A 19457-nucleotide genomic window follows, 5' to 3' on the forward strand; every position below is an offset into this window, starting at 1 on the left:
TCTGTCCCTGACTAGCCTCCTGCAGACTCCCCTGTCCCTTTTCTAGCCTCCTGCAGACTTCCTTATCCCTGACTAGCCTCCTGCAGACTTCCTTATCCCTGACTAGCCTCCTGCAGACTCCCCTGTCCCTGACTAGCCTCCTGCAGACTCCGCTGTCCCTGACTAGCCTCCTGCAGACTCCCCTGTCCCTTTTCTAGCCTCCTGCAGACTCCCCTGTCCCTGACTAGCCTCCTGCAGACTCCGTTGTCCCTGACTAGCCTCCTGCAGACTCCCCTGTCCCTTTTCTAGCCTCCTGCAGACTTCCCTGTCCCTGACTAGCCTCCTGCAGACTTCCTTATCCCTGACTAGCCTCCTGCAGACTTCCTTATCCCTGACTAGCCTCCTGCAGACTCCCCTGTACCTGACTAGCCTCCTGCAGACTCCGCTGTCCCTGACTAGCCTCCTGCAGACTTCCTTATCCCTGACTAGCCTCCTGCAGACTCCCCTGTCCCTGACTAGCCTCCTGCAGACTTCCTTATCCCTGACTAGCCTCCTGCAGACTCCCCTGTCCCTGACTAGCCTCCTGCAGACTTCCTTATCCCTGACTAGCCTCCTGCAGACTTCCTTATCCCTGACTAGCCTCCTGCAGACTTCCTTATCCCTGACTAGCCTCCTGCAGACTCCGCTGTCCCTGACTAGCCTCCTGCAGACTCCCCTGTCCCTGACTAGCCTCCTGCAGACTCCGCTGTCCCTGACTAGCCTCCTGCAGACTCCCCTGGCCCTGACTAGCCTCCTGCAGACTCCGCTGTCCCTGACTAGCCTCCTGCAGACTTCCTTATCCCTGACTAGCCTCCTGCAGACTCCCCTGTCCCTGACTAGCCTCCTGCAGACTCCGCTGTCCCTGACTAGCCTCCTGCAGACTTCCTTATCCCTGACTAGCCTCCTGCAGACTTCCTTATCCCTGACTAGCCTCCTGCAGACTTCCTTATCCCTGACTAGCCTCCTGCAGACTCCCCTATCCCTGACTAGCCTCCTGCAGACTTCCTTATCCCTGACTAACCTCCTGCAGACTCCGCTGTCCCTGACTAGCCTCCTGCAGACTCCGCTGTCCCTGACTAGCCTCCTGCAGATTCCCCTGTCCCTGACTAGCCTCCTGCAGACTCCGCTGTCCCTGACTAGCCTCCTGCAGACTCCGCTGTCCCTGACTAGCCTCCTGCAGACTCCCCTGTCCCTGACTAGCCTCCTGCAGACTCCGCTGTCCCTGACTAGCCTCCTGCAGACTCCGCTGTCCCTGACTAGCCTCCTGCAGACTTCCTTATCCCTGACTAGCCTCCTGCAGACTCCGCTGTCCCTGACTAGCCTCCTGCAGACTCCGCTGTCCCTGACTAGCCTCCTGCAGACTTCCTTATCCCTGACTAGCCTCCTGCTGCCCCCCTGCCTCATGGCAGAAGTGGACGTGATGTCACAAAAATACATTGGTAATTCAGAGATGGCCATATTGCCGTTTCTTACCACTACGGTATATTACACTGCTCTGCCAGTGCCTTATCTTCATGAGAACACAGGTTGGATGGGCCCTCGGGGAGATTCGGGAGCCCCCCCATAGATAATCAGCCATCCCCTCCGAAGTCCTCCCGTTTCATGGCCCTGCAGCCCCCTGAGATACATGTGAGGGGCCCCGGCAGATGACCGTGTTGTCTCTCTTGCTTGCAGTTCGCTGCCTGGGTTGACGCCGTTGTGTTCGTGTTCAGTCTTGAAGATGAGATCAGTTTCCAGACAGTATTTAATTACTATGCGCGTCTGTCCAGTTACCGCAACACGGCCGACGTTCCCATGGTCCTGGTCGGGACACAAGGTATGGATGACCTTCTCATATCTCATTGCTGTAAAGATGCGGGGAAACTGGACAGAGCGATGTAGTGACCTATGGACATCCCCTGAGACCACAGCACGGTGGAGCAGGGTCACGGGCAGGCGGCGGGGCTAGAAAGAGCGGGACTGTAATAACGTGTGCGGATACGAGAGGTCGATGGCGACCCAGATACTAATACAAGAAAGGGATCTCTACTGTAAGAGGTCTCTACTACTTCACATACAGCAGAGGAGATCCCAGTATACCGCCTCACATACAGCAGAGAACTCAGTATACCGCCTCACATACAGCAGAGGAGATCCCAGTATACCGCCTCACATACAGTAGAGGAGATCCCAGTATACCGCCTCACATACAGTAGAGGAGATCCCAGTATACCGCCTCACATACAGCAGAGAACTCAGTATACCGCCTCACATACAGCAGAGGAGATCTCAGTATACCGCCTCACATACAGTAGAGGAGATCCCAGTATACCGCCTCACATACAGCAGAGGAGATCCCAGTATACCGCCTCACATACAGTAGAGGAGATCCCAGTATACCGCCTCACATACAACAGAGAACTCAGTATACCGCCTCACATACAGCAGAGGAGATCTCAGTATACCGCCTCACATACAGCAGAGGAGATCCCAGTATACCGCCTCACATACAGCAGAGGAGATCCCAGTATACCGCCTCATATACAGCAGAGGAGATCCCAGTATACCGCCTCACATACAGAAGAGGAGATCCCAGTATACCGCCTCACATACAGTAGAGGAGATCCCAGTATACCACCTCACATACAGCAGAGGAGATCCCAGTATACCGCCTCACATACAGCAGAGGAGATCCCAGTATACCGCCTCACATACAGCAGAGGAGATCCCAGTATACCGCCTCACATACAGCAGAGGAGATCCCAGTATACCGCCTCACATACAGGTGAGAACTCAGTATACCGCCTCACATACAGTAGAGGAGATCCCAGTATACCGCCTCACATACAGTAGAGGAGATCCCAGTATACCGCCTCACATACAGAAGAGGAGATCCCAGTATACCGCCTCACATACAGTAGAGGAGATCCCAGTATACCGCCTCACATACAGCAGAGGAGATCCCAGTATACCGCCTCACATACAGCAGAGGAGATCCCAGTATACCGCCTCACATACAGGCAGAGGAGATCTCAGTATACCGCCTCACATACAGCAGAGGAGATCTCAGTATACCGCCTCACATACAGCAGAGGAGATCCCAGTATACCGCCTCACATACAGCAGAGGAGATCCCAGTATACCGCCTCATATACAGCAGAGGAGATCCCAGTATACCGCCTCACATACAGAAGAGGAGATCCCAGTATACCGCCTCACATACAGTAGAGGAGATCCCAATATACCACCTCACATACAGCAGAGGAGATCCCAGTATACCGCCTCACATACAGCAGAGGAGATCCCAGTATACCGCCTTACATACAGCAGAGGAGATCCCAGTATACCGCCTCACATACAGCAGAGGAGATCCCAGTATACCACCTCACATACAGCAGAGGAGATCCCAGTATACCACCCCACATACAGCAGAGGAGATCCCAGTATACCGCCTCACATACAGCAGAGGAGATCCCAGTATACCGCCTCACATACAGCAGAGGAGATCCCAGTATACCGCCTCACATACAGCAGAGGAGATCCCAGTATACCGTCTCACATACAGTAGAGGAGATCTCAGTATACCGCCTCACATACAGCAGAGGAGATCCCAGTATACCGTCTCACAAACAGTAGAGGAGATCCCAGTATACCGCCTCACATACAACAGAGGAGATCCCAGTATACCGTCTCACATACAACAGAGAACTCAGTATACCGCCTCACATACAGCAGAGGAGATCCCAGTATACCGCCTCACATACAGTAGAGGAGATCCCAGTATACCGCCTCACATACAGTAGAGGAGATCCCAGTATACCGCCTCACATACAGCAGAGAACTCAGTATACCGCCTCACATACAGCAGAGGAGATCTCAGTATACCGCCTCACATACAGTAGAGGAGATCCCAGTATACCGCCTCACATACAGCAGAGGAGATCCCAGTATACCGCCTCACATACAGTAGAGGAGATCCCAGTATACCGCCTCACATACAACAGAGAACTCAGTATACCGCCTCACATAGAGCAGAGGAGATCTCAGTATACCGCCTCACATACAGCAGAGGAGATCCCAGTATACCGCCTCACATACAGCAGAGGAGATCCCAGTATACCGCCTCATATACAGCAGAGGAGATCCCAGTATACCGCCTCACATACAGAAGAGGAGATCCCAGTATACCGCCTCACATACAGTAGAGGAGATCCCAGTATACCGCCTCACATACAGCAGAGGAGATCCCAGTATACCGCCTCACATACAGCAGAGGAGATCCCAGTATACCGCCTCACATACAGCAGAGGAGATCCCAGTATACCGCCTCACATACAGCAGAGGAGATCCCAGTATACCGCCTCACATACAGGTGAGAACTCAGTATACCGCCTCACATACAGTAGAGGAGATCCCAGTATACCGCCTCACATACAGTAGAGGAGATCCCAGTATACCGCCTCACATACAGAAGAGGAGATCCCAGTATACCGCCTCACATACAGTAGAGGAGATCCCAGTATACCGCCTCACATACAGCAGAGGAGATCCCAGTATACCGCCTCACATACAGCAGAGGAGATCCCAGTATACCGCCTCACATACAGGCAGAGGAGATCTCAGTATACCGCCTCACATACAGCAGAGGAGATCTCAGTATACCGCCTCACATACAGCAGAGGAGATCCCAGTATACCGCCTCACATACAGCAGAGGAGATCCCAGTATACCGCCTCACATACAGCAGAGGAGATCCCAGTATACCGCCTCATATACAGCAGAGGAGATCCCAGTATACCGCCTCACATACAGAAGAGGAGATCCCAGTATACCGCCTCACATACAGTAGAGGAGATCCCAATATACCACCTCACATACAGCAGAGGAGATCCCAGTATACCGCCTCACATACAGCAGAGGAGATCCCAGTATACCGCCTTACATACAGCAGAGGAGATCCCAGTATACCGCCTCACATACAGCAGAGGAGATCCCAGTATACCACCTCACATACAGCAGAGGAGATCCCAGTATACCACCCCACATACAGCAGAGGAGATCCCAGTATACCGCCTCACATACAGCAGAGGAGATCCCAGTATACCGCCTCACATACAGCAGAGGAGATCCCAGTATACCGCCTCACATACAGCAGAGGAGATCCCAGTATACCGTCTCACATACAGTAGAGGAGATCTCAGTATACCGCCTCACATACAGCAGAGGAGATCCCAGTATACCGTCTCACAAACAGTAGAGGAGATCCCAGTATACCGCCTCACATACAGCAGAGGAGATCCCAGTATACCGTCTCACATACAGGCAGAGGAGATCCCAGTATACCGCCTCACATACAGCAGAGGAGATCCCAGTATACCGCCCCACATACAGTAGAGGAGATCCCAGTATACCGCCTCACATACAGTAGAGGAGATCTCAGTATACCGCCTTACATACAGCAGAGGAGATCCCAGTATACCGCCTCACATACAGGCAGAGGAGATCCCAGTATACCGCCTCACATACAGCAGAGGAGATCCCAGTATACCGCCTCACATACAGTATAGGAGATCCCAGTATACCACCTCACATACAGCAGAGGAGATCACAGTATACCACCTCACATAAAGTAGAGGAGATCCCAGTATACCGCCTCACATACAGTAGAGGAGATCCCAGTATACCGCCTCACAAACAGTAGAGGAGATCCCAGTATACCGCCTCACATACAGTAGAGGAGATCCCAGTATACCGCCTCACATACAGCAGAGAACTCAGTATACCGCCTCACATACAGCAGAGGAGATCCCAGTATACCGCTTCACATACAGGTGAGAACTCAGTATACCGCCGCACATACAGCAGAGGAGATCCCAGTATACCGCCGCACATACAGTAGAGGAGATCCCAGTATACCGCCTTACATACAGCAGAGGAGATCTCAGTATACCGCCTCACCCCACATACAGCAGAGGAGATCTCAGTATACCGCCTCACATAAAGTATAGAGGAGATCCCAGTATACCGCCTCACATACAGTAGAGGAGATCCCAGTATACCGCCTCACATACAGCAGAGGAGATCCCAGTATACCGCCTCACATACAGCAGAGGAGATCCCAGTATACCGCCTCACATACAGCAGAGGAGATCCCAGTATACCGCCTCACATACAGCAGAGGAGATCCCAGTATACCGCCTCACATACAGTAGAGCAGATCCCAGTATACCGCCTCACATACAGTAGAGGAGATCTCAGTATACCGCCTCACATACAGGCAGAGGAGATCCCAGTATACCGCCTCACATTCAGCAGAGATCCCAGTATACCGCCTCACATACAGTAGAGGAGATCCCAGTATGCCGCCTCACATACAGCAGAGGAGATCCCAGTATACCTCCTCACCCCACATACAGCAGAGGAGATCCCAGTATACCGCCTCACATACAGTAGAGGAGATCCCAGTATACCGTCTCACATACAGCAGAGATCCCAGTATACCGCCTCACATACAGTAGAGGAGATCCCAGTATACCGCCTCACATACAGTAGAGGAGATCCCAGTATACCGCCTCACATACAGCAGAGGAGATCCCAGTATACCGCCTCACATACAGCAGAGGAGATCTCAGTATACCGCCTCACATACAGGTGAGAACTCAGTATACCGCCTCACATACAGCAGAGATCCCAGTATACCGCCTCACATACAGTAGAGGAGATCCCAGTATACCGCCTCACATACAGTAGAGGAGATCCCAGTAAACCGCCTCACATACAGTAGAGGAGATCCCAGTATACCGCCTCACATACAGTAGAGGAGATCCCAGTATACCGCCCCACATACAGTAGAGGAGATCCCAGTATGCCGCCTCACATACAGCAGAGGAGATCCCAGTATACCGCCTCACATACAGCAGAGATCCCAGTATACCGCCTCACATACAGTAGAGGAGATCCCAGTATACCGCCTCACATACAGTAGAGGAGATCCCAGTATACCGCCCCACATACAGTAGATGAGATCCCAGTATGCCGCCTCACATACAGCAGAGGAGATCCCAGTATACCGCCTCACATACAGCAGAGGAGATCCCAGTATACCGCCTCACATACAGCAGAGATCCCAGTATACCGCCTCACATACAGCAGAGATCCCAGTATACCGCCTCACATACAGCAGAGGAGATCTCAGTATACCGCCGCACATACAGCAGAGGAGATCCCAGTATACCGCCTCACATACAGAAGAGGAGATCCCAGTATACCGCCTCACATACAGCAGAGAACTCAGTATACCGCCTCACATACAGTAGAGGAGATCCCATTATACCGCCTCACATAAAGTATAGAGGAGATCCCAGTATACCGCCTCACATACAGCAGAGGAGATCCCAGTATACCGCCTCACATACAGTAGAGGAGATCCCAGTATACCGCCTCACATACAGTAGAGGAGATCCCAGTATACCGCCTCACATACAGTAGAGGAGATCTCAGTATACCGCCTCACATACAGCAGAGATCCCAGTATACTGCCTCACATACAGTAGAGGAGATCCCAGTATACTGCCTCACATACAGCAGAGATCCCAGTATACCGCCTCACATACAGTAGAGGAGATCCCAGTATACCGCCTCACATACAGTAGAGGAGATCCCAGTATACCGCCGCACATACAGTAGAGGAGATCCCAGTATACCGCCTCACATACAGCAGAGGAGATCACAGTATACCGCCGCACATACAGCAGAGGAGATCCCAGTATACCGCCTCACATACAGGCAGAGGAGATCCCAGTATACCGCCTCACATACAGGCAGAGGAGATCCCAGTATACCGCCTCACATACAGGCAGAGGAGATCTCAGTATACCGCCTCACATACAGTAGAGGAGATCCCAGTATACCGCCTCACATACAGCAGAGGAGATCCCAGTATACCGCCTCACATACAGCAGAGGAGATCCCAGTATACCACCTCACATACAGCAGAGGAGATCTCAGTATACCACCTCACATACAGCAGAGATCCCAGTATACCGCCTCACATACAGCAGAGATCCCAGTATACCGCCTCACATGCAGTAGAGGAGATCCCAGTATACCGCCTCACATACAGCAGAGATCCCAGTATACCGCCTCACATGCAGTAGAGGAGATCCCAGTATACCGCCTCACATACAGTAGAGGAGATCCCAGTATACCGCCGCACATACAGCAGAGGAGATCCCAGTATACCGCCTCACATACAGCAGAGATCCCAGTATACCGCCTCACATACAGCAGAGATCCCAGTATACCGCCTCACATACAGCAGAGATCCCAGTATACCGCCTCACATACAGTAGAGGAGATCCCAGTATACCGCCTCACATACAGCAGAGGAGATCCCAGTATACCGCCTCACATACAGCAGAGGAGATCCCAGTATACCGCCCCACATTCCCTCCTCGGTGTCCTTCTGTATCGGGGAGGTCTTTCTCGCGGTCTCATGGTGCTCGGTGGGTGCTCTTCTATGGCTCAGCAGGGGGCGCTCTATACTGGCCGGGGGCAGCCGTCTGCCATACATAACCCGCCGCTCCTCTTCTTTATTCAGACGCCATCAGTGCGACCAACCCCCGAGTGATCGATGACTCCCGGGCTCGAAAGCTGTCCAATGACCTGAAGCGCTGCACCTACTACGAGACGTGTGCCACGTATGGCCTGAATGTGGAGCGTGTCTTCCAGGATGGTGAGGAAGGGGGCAAGGGGTTAACATGTACCACGGAAATGGTACTATGTACTCTGTATAGGTATTACCGTCTGTGTGCTGCCTCTGTATAGGTGTTACCGTCTGTGTACTGTGTGCTGCCTCTGTATAGGTATTACCGTCTGTGTGCTGGCTCTGTATAGGTATTACCGTCTGTGTACTGTGTGCTGCCTCTGTATAGGTATTACCGTCTGTGTACTGTGTGCTGCCTCTGTATAGGTATTACCGTCTGTGTACTGTGTGCTGCCTCTGTATAGGTATTACCGTCTGTGTACTGTGTGCTGCCTCTGTATAGGTATTACCGTATGTGTACTGTGTGCTGCCTCTGTATAGGTGTTACCGTCTGTGTGCTGTGTGCTGCCTCTGTATAGGTGTTACCGTCTGTGTACTGTGTGCTGCCTCTGTATAGGTATTACCGTCTGTGTACTGTGTGCTGCCTCTGTATAGGTATTACCGTCTGTGTGCTGCCTCTGTATAGGTATTACCGTCTGTGTACTGTGTGCTGCCTCTGTATAGGTATTACCGTCTGTGTACTGTGTGCTGCCTCTGTATAGGTGTTACCGTCTGTGTACTGTGTGCTGCCTCTGTATAGGTATTACCGTCTGTGTGCTGTGTGCTGCCTCTGTATAGGTATTACCGTCTGTGTGCTGTGTGCTGCCTCTGTATAGGTGTTACCGTCTGTGTACTGTGTGCTGCCTCTGTATAGGTATTACCGTCTGTGTACTGTGTGCTGCCTCTGTATAGGTATTACCGTCTGTGTACTGTGTGCTGCCTCTGTATAGGTGTTACCGTCTGTGTACTGTGTGCTGCCTCTGTATAGGTATTACCGTCTGTGTACTGTGTGCTGCCTCTGTATAGGTATTACCGTCTGTGTGCTGCCTCTGTATAGGTATTACCGTCTGTGTACTGTGTGCTGCCTCTGTATAGGTATTACCGTCTGTGTACTGTGTGCTGCCTCTGTATAGGTGTTACCGTCTGTGTACTGTGTGCTGCCTCTGTATAGGTATTACCGTCTGTGTGCTGTGTGCTGCCTCTGTATAGGTATTACCGTCTGTGTGCTGTGTGCTGCCTCTGTATAGGTGTTACCGTCTGTGTACTGTGTGCTGCCTCTGTATAGGTATTACCGTCTGTGTACTGTGTGCTGCCTCTGTATAGGTATTACCGTCTGTGTACTGTGTGCTGCCTCTGTATAGGTATTACCGTCTGTGTACTGTGTGCTGCCTCTGTATTGGTATTACCGTCTGTGTACTGTGTGCTGCCTCTGTATAGGTGTTACCGTCTGTGTACTGTGTGCTGCCTCTGTATAGGTATTACCGTCTGTGTACTGTGTGCTGCCTCTGTATAGGTATTACCGTCTGTGTGCTGCCTCTGTATAGGTATTACCGTCTGTGTACTGTGTGCTGCCTCTGTATAGGTATTACCGTCTGTGTACTGTGTGCTGCCTCTGTATAGGTGTTACCGTCTGTGTACTGTGTGCTGCCTCTGTATAGGTATTACCGTCTGTGTGCTGTGTGCTGCCTCTGTATAGGTATTACCGTCTGTGTGCTGTGTGCTGCCTCTGTATAGGTGTTACCGTCTGTGTACTGTGTGCTGCCTCTGTATAGGTATTACCGTCTGTGTACTGTGTGCTGCCTCTGTATAGGTATTACCGTCTGTGCTGTGTGCTGCCTCTGTATAGGTATTACCGTCTGTGTACTGTGTGCTGCCTCTGTATAGGTATTACCGTATGTGTACTGTGTGCTGCCTCTGTATAGGTGTTACCGTCTGTGTGCTGTGTGCTGCCTCTGTATAGGTGTTACCGTCTGTGTACTGTGTGCTGCCTCTGTATAGGTATTACCGTCTGTGTACTGTGTGCTGCCTCTGTATAGGTATTACCGTCTGTGTGCTGCCTCTGTATAGGTATTACCGTCTGTGTACTGTGTGCTGCCTCTGTATAGGTGTTACCGTCTGTGTACTGTGTGCTGCCTCTGTATAGGTATTACCGTCTGTGTGCTGTGTGCTGCCTCTGTATAGGTATTACCGTCTGTGTACTGTGTGCTGCCTCTGTATAGGTGTTACCGTCTGTGTACTGTGTGCTGCCTCTGTATAGGTATTACCGTCTGTGTGCTGTGTGCTGCCTCTGTATAGGTATTACCGTCTGTGTGCTGCCTCTGTATAGGTATTACCGTCTGTGTACTGTGTGCTGCCTCTGTATAGGTATTACCGTCTGTGTACTGTGTGCTGCCTCTGTATAGGTATTACCGTCTGTGTACTGTGTGCTGGCTCTGTATAGGTATTACCGTCTGTGTACTGTGTGCTGCCTCTGTATAGGTATTACCGTCTGTGTGCTGTGTGCTGCCTCTGTATAGGTATTACCACCTGTGTACTGTGTGCTGCCTCTGTATAGGTATTACCGTCTGTGTACTGTGTGCTGCCTCTGTATAGGTATTACCGTCTGTGTACTGCCTCTGTATAGGTATTACCGTCTGTGTACTGTGTGCTGCCTCTGTATAGGTATTACCGTCTGTGTACTGTGTGCTGCCTCTGTATAGGTATTACCGTCTGTGTGCTGCCTCTGTATAGGTGTTACCGTCTGTGTACTGTGTGCTGCCTCTGTATAGGTATTACCGTCTGTGTACTGTGTGCTGCCTCTGTATAGGTATTACCGTCTGTGTACTGTGTGCTGCCTCTGTATAGGTATTACCGTCTGTGTACTGTGTGCTGCCTCTGTATAGGTATTACCGTCTGTGTGCTGTGTGCTGCCTCTGTATAGGTATTACCGTCTGTGTGCTGCCTCTGTATAGGTGTTACCTTCTGTGTGCTGCCTCTGTATAGGTATTACCGTCTGTGTACTGTGTGCTGCCTCTGTATAGGTATTACCGTCTGTGTACTGTGTGCTGCCTCTGTATAGGTATTACCGTCTGTGTACTGTGTGCTGCCTCTGTATAGGTATTACCGTCTGTGTGCTGTGTGCTGCCTCTGTATAGGTATTACCGTCTGTGTGCTGCCTTTGTATAGGTATTACCGTCTGTGTACTGTGTGCTGCCTCTGTATAGGTATTACCGTCTGTGTACTGTGTGCTGCCTCTGTATAGGTATTACCGTCTGTGTACTGTGTGCTGCCTCTGTATAGGTATTACCGTCTGTGTACTGTGTGCTGCCTCTGTATAGGTATTACCGTCTGTGTACTGTGTGCTGCCTCTGTATAGGTATTACCGTCTGTGTACTGTGTGCTGCCTCTGTATAGGTATTACCGTCTGTGTACTGTGTGCTGCCTCTGTATAGGTATTATCGTCTGTGTACTGTGTGCTGCCTCTGTATAGGTATTACCGTCTGTGTACTGTGTGCTGCCTCTGTATAGGTATTACCGTCTGTGTACTGTGTGCTGCCTCTGTATAGGTATTACCGTCTGTGTACTGTGTGCTGCCTCTGTATAGGTATTACCGTCTGTGTACTGTGTGCTGCCTCTGTATAGGTATTACCACCTGTGTACTGTGTGCTGCCTCTGTATAGGTATTACCGTCTGTGTACTGTGTGCTGCCTCATGTATAGGTATTACCGTCTGTGTACTGTGTGCTGCCTCTGTATAGGTATTACCGTCTGTGTACTGTGTGCTGCCTCTGTATAGGTATTACCGTCTGTGTACTGTGTGCTGCCTCTGTATAGGTATTACCGTCTGTGTGCTGTGTGCTGCCTCTGTATAGGTATTACCGTCTGTGTGCTGTGTGCTGCCTCTGTATAGGTATTACCGTCTGTGTACTGTGTGCTGCCTCTGTATAGGTGTTACCGTCTGTGTACTGTGTGCTGCCTCTGTATAGGTATTACCGTCTGTGTACTGTGTGCTGCCTCTGTATAGGTATTACCGTCTGTGTGCTGTGTGCTGCCTCTGTATAGGTATTACCGTCTGTGTACTGTGTGCTGCCTCTGTATAGGTATTACCGTCTGTGTACTGTGTGCTGCCTCTGTATAGGTATTACCGTCTGTGTACTGTGTGCTGCCTCTGTATAGGTATTACCGTCTGTGTACTGTGTGCTGCCTCTGTATAGGTATTACCGTCTGTGTACTGTGTGCTGCCTCTGTATAGGTATTACCGTCTGTGTACTGTGTGCTGCCTCTGTATAGGTATTACCGTCTGTGTACTGTGTGCTGCCTCTGTATAGGTATTACCGTCTGTGTACTGTGTGCTGCCTCGGTATAGGTATTACCGTCTGTGTACTGTGTGCTGCCTCTGTATAGGTATTACCGTCTGTGTACTGTGTGCTGCCTCTGTATAGGTATTACCGTCTGTGTGCTGTGTGCTGCCTCTGTATAGGTATTACCGTCTGTGTGCTGCCTCTGTATAGGTATTACCGTCTGTGTACTGTGTGCTGCCTCTGTATAGGTGTTACCGTCTGTGTACTGTGTGCTGCCTCTGTATAGGTGTTACCGTCTGTGTACTGTGTGCTGCCTCTGTATAGGTATTACCGTCTGTGTACTGTGTGCTGCCTCTGTATAGGTATTACCGTCTGTGTACTGTGTGCTGCCTCTGTATAGGTATTACCGTCTGTGTACTGTGTGCTGCCTCTGTATAGGTATTACCGTCTGTGTACTGTGTGCTGCCTCTGTATAGGTATTACCGTCTGTGTACTGTGTGCTGCCTCGGTATAGGTATTACCGTCTGTGTACTGTGTGCTGCCTCTGTATAGGTATTACCGTCTGTGTACTGTGTGCTGCCTCTGTATAGGTATTACCGTCTGTGTGCTGTGTGCTGCCTCTGTATAGGTATTACCGTCTGTGTGCTGCCTCTGTATAGGTATTACCGTCTGTGTGCTGTGTGCTGCCTCTGTATAGGTGTTACCGTCTGTGTACTGTGTGCTGCCTCTGTATAGGTATTACCGTCTGTGTACTGTGTGCTGCCTCTGTATAGGTATTACCGTCTGTGTACTGTGTGCTGCCTCATGTATAGGTATTACCGTCTGTGTACTGTGTGCTGCCTCTGTATAGGTATTACCGTCTGTGTATTGTGTGCTGCCTCTGTATAGGTATTACCGTCTGTGTACTGTGTGCTGCCTCTGTATAGGTATTACCGTCTGTGTACTGTGTGCTGCCTCTGTATAGGTATTACCGTCTGTGTGCTGCCTCTGTATAGGTATTACCGTCTGTGTACTGTGTGCTGCCTCTGTATAGGTATTACCGTCTGTGTATTGTGTGCTGCCTCTGTATAGGTATTACCGTCTGTGTACTGTGTGCTGCCTCTGTATAGGTATTACCGTCTGTGTACTGTGTGCTGCCTCATGTATAGGTATTACCGTCTGTGTGCTGCCTCTGTATAGGTATTACCATCTGTGTACTGTGTGCTGCCTCTGTATAGGTATTACCGTCTGTGTACTGTGTGCTGCCTCTGTATAGGTATTACCATCTGTGTGCTGCCTCTGTATAGGTATTACCGTCTGTGTGCTGCCTCTGTATAGGTATTACCATCTGTGTACTGTGTGCTGCCTCTGTATAGGTGTTACCGTCTGTGTACTGTGTGCTGCCTCTGTATAGGTATTACCGTCTGTGTACTGTGTGCTGCCTCTGTATAGGTATTACCGTCTGTGTACTGTGTGCTGCCTCTGTATAGGTATTACCGTCTGTGTACTGTGTGCTGCCTCTGTATAGGTATTACCGTCTGTGTACTGTGTGCTGCCTCTGTATAGGTATTACCGTCTGTGTACTGTGTGCTGCCTCGGTATAGGTATTACCGTCTGTGTACTGTGTGCTGCCTCTGTATAGGTATTACCGTCTGTGTACTGTGTGCTGCCTCTGTATAGGTATTACCGTCTGTGTGCTGTGTGCTGTCTCTGTATAGGTATTACCGTCTGTGTGCTGCCTCTGTATAGGTATTACCGTCTGTGTACTGTGTGCTGCCTCTGTATAGGTATTACCGTCTGTGTATTGTGTGCTGCCTCTGTATAGGTATTACCGTCTGTGTACTGTGTGCTGCCTCTGTATAGGTATTACCGTCTGTGTACTGTGTGCTGCCTCTGTATAGGTATTACCGTCTGTGTGCTGCCTCTGTATAGGTATTACCGTCTGTGTACTGTGTGCTGCCTCTGTATAGGTATTACCGTCTGTGTATTGTGTGCTGCCTCTGTATAGGTATTACCGTCTGTGTACTGTGTGCTGCCTCTGTATAGGTATTACCGTCTGTGTACTGTGTGCTGCCTCATGTATAGGTATTACCGTCTGTGTGCTGCCTCTGTATAGGTATTACCATCTGTGTACTGTGTGCTGCCTCTGTATAGGTATTACCGTCTGTGTACTGTGTGCTGCCTCTGTATAGGTATTACCATCTGTGTACTGTGTGCTGCCTCTGTATAGGTATTACCGTCTGTGTGCTGCCTCTGTATAGGTATTACCATCTGTGTACTGTGCACTTTCATGAGTACAGTCTTATCTGATGATATTATAGCCAAAATGAATGCTCATTGCTTTTAAGGGTCCTTTCACACGTCTGCAATTTCATTCCGCATTTTGCGGAACGGAATTGCGGACCCATTGCGGGAGTATACTGGGTTTATCTATAGGGAGTATACTGGGTTTATCTATAGGGAGTATACTGGGTTTATCTATAGGGAGTATACTGGGTTTATCTATAGGGAGTATACTGGGTTTATCTATAGGGAGTATACTGGGTTTATCTATAGGGAGTATACTGGGTTTATCTATAGGGAGTATACTGGGTTTATCTATGGGGAGTATACTGGGTTTATCTATAGGGAGTATACTGGGTTTATCTATGGGGAGTATACTGGGTTTATCTATGGGGTGTATACTGGGTTTATCTATGGGGAGTATACTGGGTTTATCTATGGGGAGTACACTGGGTTTATCTATAGGGAGTATACTGGGTTTATCTATGGGGAGTATACTGGGTTTATCTATGGGGCGTATACTGGGTTTATCTATGTGGAGTATACTGGGTTTATCTATGTGGAGTATACTGGGTTTATCTATAGGGAGTATACTGGGTTTATCTATGGGGAGTATACTGGTTTATCTATGGGGAGTATACTGGGTTTATCTATGGGGAGTATACTGGGGTTATCTATAGGGAGTATACTGGGTTTATCTATGGGGAGTATACTGGGGTTATCTATAGGGAGTATACTGGGTTTATCTATGGGGAGTATACTGGGTTTATCTATGGGGAGTATACTGGGGTTATCTATAGGGAGTATACTGGGTTTATCTATAGGGAGTATACTGGGGTTATCTATAGGGAGTATACTGGGGTTATCTATAGGGAGTATACTGGGTTTATCTATGGGGAGTATACTGGGTTTATCTATGGGGAGTATACTGGGTTTATCTATAGGGAGTATACTGGGTTTATCTATGGGGAGTATACTGGTTTATCTATGGGGAGTATACTGGGTTTATCTATAGGGAGTATACTGGGGTTATCTATAGGGAGTATACTGGGGTTATCTATAGGGAGTATACTGGGGTTATCTATAGGGAGTATACTGGGTTTATCTATGGGGAGTATACTGGGTTTATCTATGGGGAGTATACTGGGGTTATCTATGGGGAGTATACTGGGGTTATCTATGGGGAGTATACTGGGTTTATCTATGGGGAGTATACTGGGTTTATCTATAGGGAGTATACTGGGGTTATCTATAGGGAGTATACTGGGGTTATCTATAGGGAGTATACTGGGGTTATCTATAGGGAGTATACTGGGTTTATCTATGGGGAGTATACTGGGTTTATCTATAGGGAGTATACTGGGGTTATCTATAGGGAGTATACTGGGGTTATCTATAGGGAGTATACTGGGGTTATCTATAGGGAGTATACTGGGTTTATATATGGGGAGTATACTGGGTTTATCTATGGGGAGTATACTGGGTTTATCTATAGGGAGTATACTGGGTTTATCTATAGGGAGTATACTGGGTTTATCTATAGGGAGTATACTGGGGTTATCTATGGGGAGTATACTGGGTTTATCTATAGGGAGTATACTGGGGTTATCTATGGGGAGTATACTGGGGTTATCTATGGGGAGTATACTGGGTTTATCTATGGGGAGTATACTGGGTTTATCTATGGGGAGTATACTGGGTTTATCTATGGGGCGTATACTGGGTTTATCTATAGGGAGTATACTGGGTTTATCTATGGGGAGTATACTGGGTTTATCTATAGGGAGTATACTGGGGTTATCTATAGGGAATATACTGGGGTTATCTATAGGGAGTATACTGGGGTTATCTATGGGGAGTATACTGGGGTTATTTATAGTGAGTATACTAGGTTTATCTATGGGGAGTATACTGGGTTTATCTATAGGGAGTATACTGGGTTTATCTATGGGGAGTATACTGGGTTTATCTATGGGGAGTATACTGGGTTTATCTATGGGGAGTATACTGGGTTTATCTATGGGGAGTATACTGGGTTTATCTATGGGGAGTATACTGGGTTTATCTATAGGGAGTATACTGGGTTTATCTATAGGGAGTATACTGGGTTTATCTATGGGGAGTATACCGGGTTTATCTATAGGGAGTATACCGGGTTTATCTATGGGGAGTATACTGGGTTTATCTATGGGGAGTATACTGGGTTTATCTATAGGGAGTATACTGGGGTTATCTATAGGGAGTATACTGGGTTTATCTATAGGGAGTATACTGGGTTTATCTATAGGGAGTATACTGGGTTTATCTATGGGGAGTATACTGGGTTTATCTATAGAGAGTATACTGGGTTTATCTATGGGGAGTATACTGGGTTTATCTATAGGGAGTATACTGGGGTTATCTATAGGGAGTATACTGGGGTTATCTATAGGGAGTATACTGGGTTTATCTATAGGGAGTATACTGGGTTTATCTATGGGGAGTATACTGGGTTTATCTATGGGGAGTATACTGGGTTTATCTATAGGGAGTATACTGGGGTTATCTATGGGGAGTATACTGGGGTTATTTATAGTGAGTATACTGGGTTTATCTATGGGGAGTATACTGGGTTTATCTATAGGGAGTATACTGGGTTTATCTATGGGGAGTATACTGGGTTTATCTATGGGGAGTATACTGGGTTTATCTATAGGGAGTATACTGGGGTTATCTATGGGGAGTATACTGGGGTTATCTATGGGGAGTATACTGGGTTTATCTATGGGGAGTATACTGGGTTTATCTATGGGGAGTATACTGGGTTTATCTATGGGGTGTATACTGGGTTTATCTATAGGGAGTATACTGGGTTTATCTATGGGGAGTATACTGGGTTTATCTATAGGGAGTATACTGGGTTTATCTATGGGGAGTATACCGGGTTTATCTATAGGGAGTATACCGGGTTTATCTATGGGGAGTATACTGGGTTTATCTATGGGGAGTATACTGGGTTTATCTATAGGGAGTATACTGGGTTTATCTATAGGGAGTATACTGGGTTTATCTATGGGGAGTATACTGGGTTTATCTATGGGGAGTATACTGGGTTTATCTATAGGGAGTATACTGGGGTTATCTATGGGGAGTATACTGGGGTTATTTATAGTGAGTATACTGGGTTTATCTATGGGGAGTATACTGGGGTTATCTATAGGGAATATACTGGGGTTATCTATAGGGAGTATACTGGGGTTATCTATGGGGAGTATACTGGGGTTATTTATAGTGAGTATACTGGGTTTATCTATGGGGAGTATACTGGGTTTATCTATGGGGAGTATACTGGGTTTATCTATGGGGAGTATACTGGGTTTATCTATGGGGAGTATACTGGGTTTATCTATGGGGAGTATACTGGGTTTATCTATGGGGAGTATACTGGGTTTATCTATAGGGAGTATACTGGGTTTATCTATAGGGAGTATACTGGGTTTATCTATGGGGAGTATACCGGGTTTATCTATGGGGAGTATACTGGGTTTATCTATAGAGAGTATACTGGGTTTATCTATGGGGAGTATACTGGGTTTATCTATAGGGAGTATACTGAGTTTATCTACAGGGAGTATACTGGGTTTATCTATAGGGAGTATACTGGGTTTATCTATAGGGAGTATACTGGGTTTATCTATGGGGAGTATACTGGGTTTATCTATAGAGAGTATACTGGGTTTATCTATGGGGAGTATACTGGGTTTATCTATAGGGAGTATACTGGGTTTATCTATAGGGAGTATACTGGGGTTATCTATAGGGAGTATACTGGGGTTATCTATAGGGAGTATACTGGGTTTATCTATAGGGAGTATACTGGGTTTATCTATAGGGAGTATACTGGGGTTATCTATGGGGAGTATACTGGGTTTATCTATGGGGAGTATACTGGGTTTATCTATGGGGCGTATACTGGGTTTATCTATAGGGGGTATACTGGGTTTATCTATAGGGAGTATACTGGGTTTATCTATGGGGAGTATACTGGGTTTATCTATGGGGCGTATACTGGGTTTATCTATAGGGAGTATACTGGGTTTATCTATGGGGAGTATACTGGGGTTATCTATAGGGAGTATACTGGGTTTATCTATGGGGAGTATACTGGGTTTATCTATAGGGAGTATACTGGGTTTATCTATAGGGAGTATACTGGGTTTATCTATAGGGAGTATACTGGGTTTATCTATAGGGAGTATACTGGGTTTATCTATAGGGAGTATACTGGGTTTATCTATAGGGAGTATACTGGGTTTATCTATGGGGAGTATACTGGGTTTATCTATAGGGAGTATA

General features: G+C 48.3%; 1 protein-coding gene across 4 annotated transcripts in view; it reads left to right on the plus strand.

Moving 5' to 3' along the window:
- AGAP3 (ArfGAP with GTPase domain, ankyrin repeat and PH domain 3) overlaps positions 1-19457 on the plus strand; it is a 206017-nt gene that overhangs the window by 79759 nt on the left and 106801 nt on the right. For all 4 annotated transcript variants that reach the window (XM_040431801.1, XM_040431799.1, XM_040431798.1 and 1 more), the window contains exons 5-6: positions 1693-1834; positions 8597-8731. In XM_040431801.1, the coding sequence (XP_040287735.1) occupies positions 1693-1834; positions 8597-8731 (277 nt within the window). The remainder of the gene's footprint in view (positions 1-1692; positions 1835-8596; positions 8732-19457) is intronic.

Source organism: Bufo bufo, chromosome 5, assembly GCF_905171765.1.
Source record: "Bufo bufo chromosome 5, aBufBuf1.1, whole genome shotgun sequence".
NCBI lineage: Eukaryota > Metazoa > Chordata > Amphibia > Anura > Bufonidae > Bufo > Bufo bufo.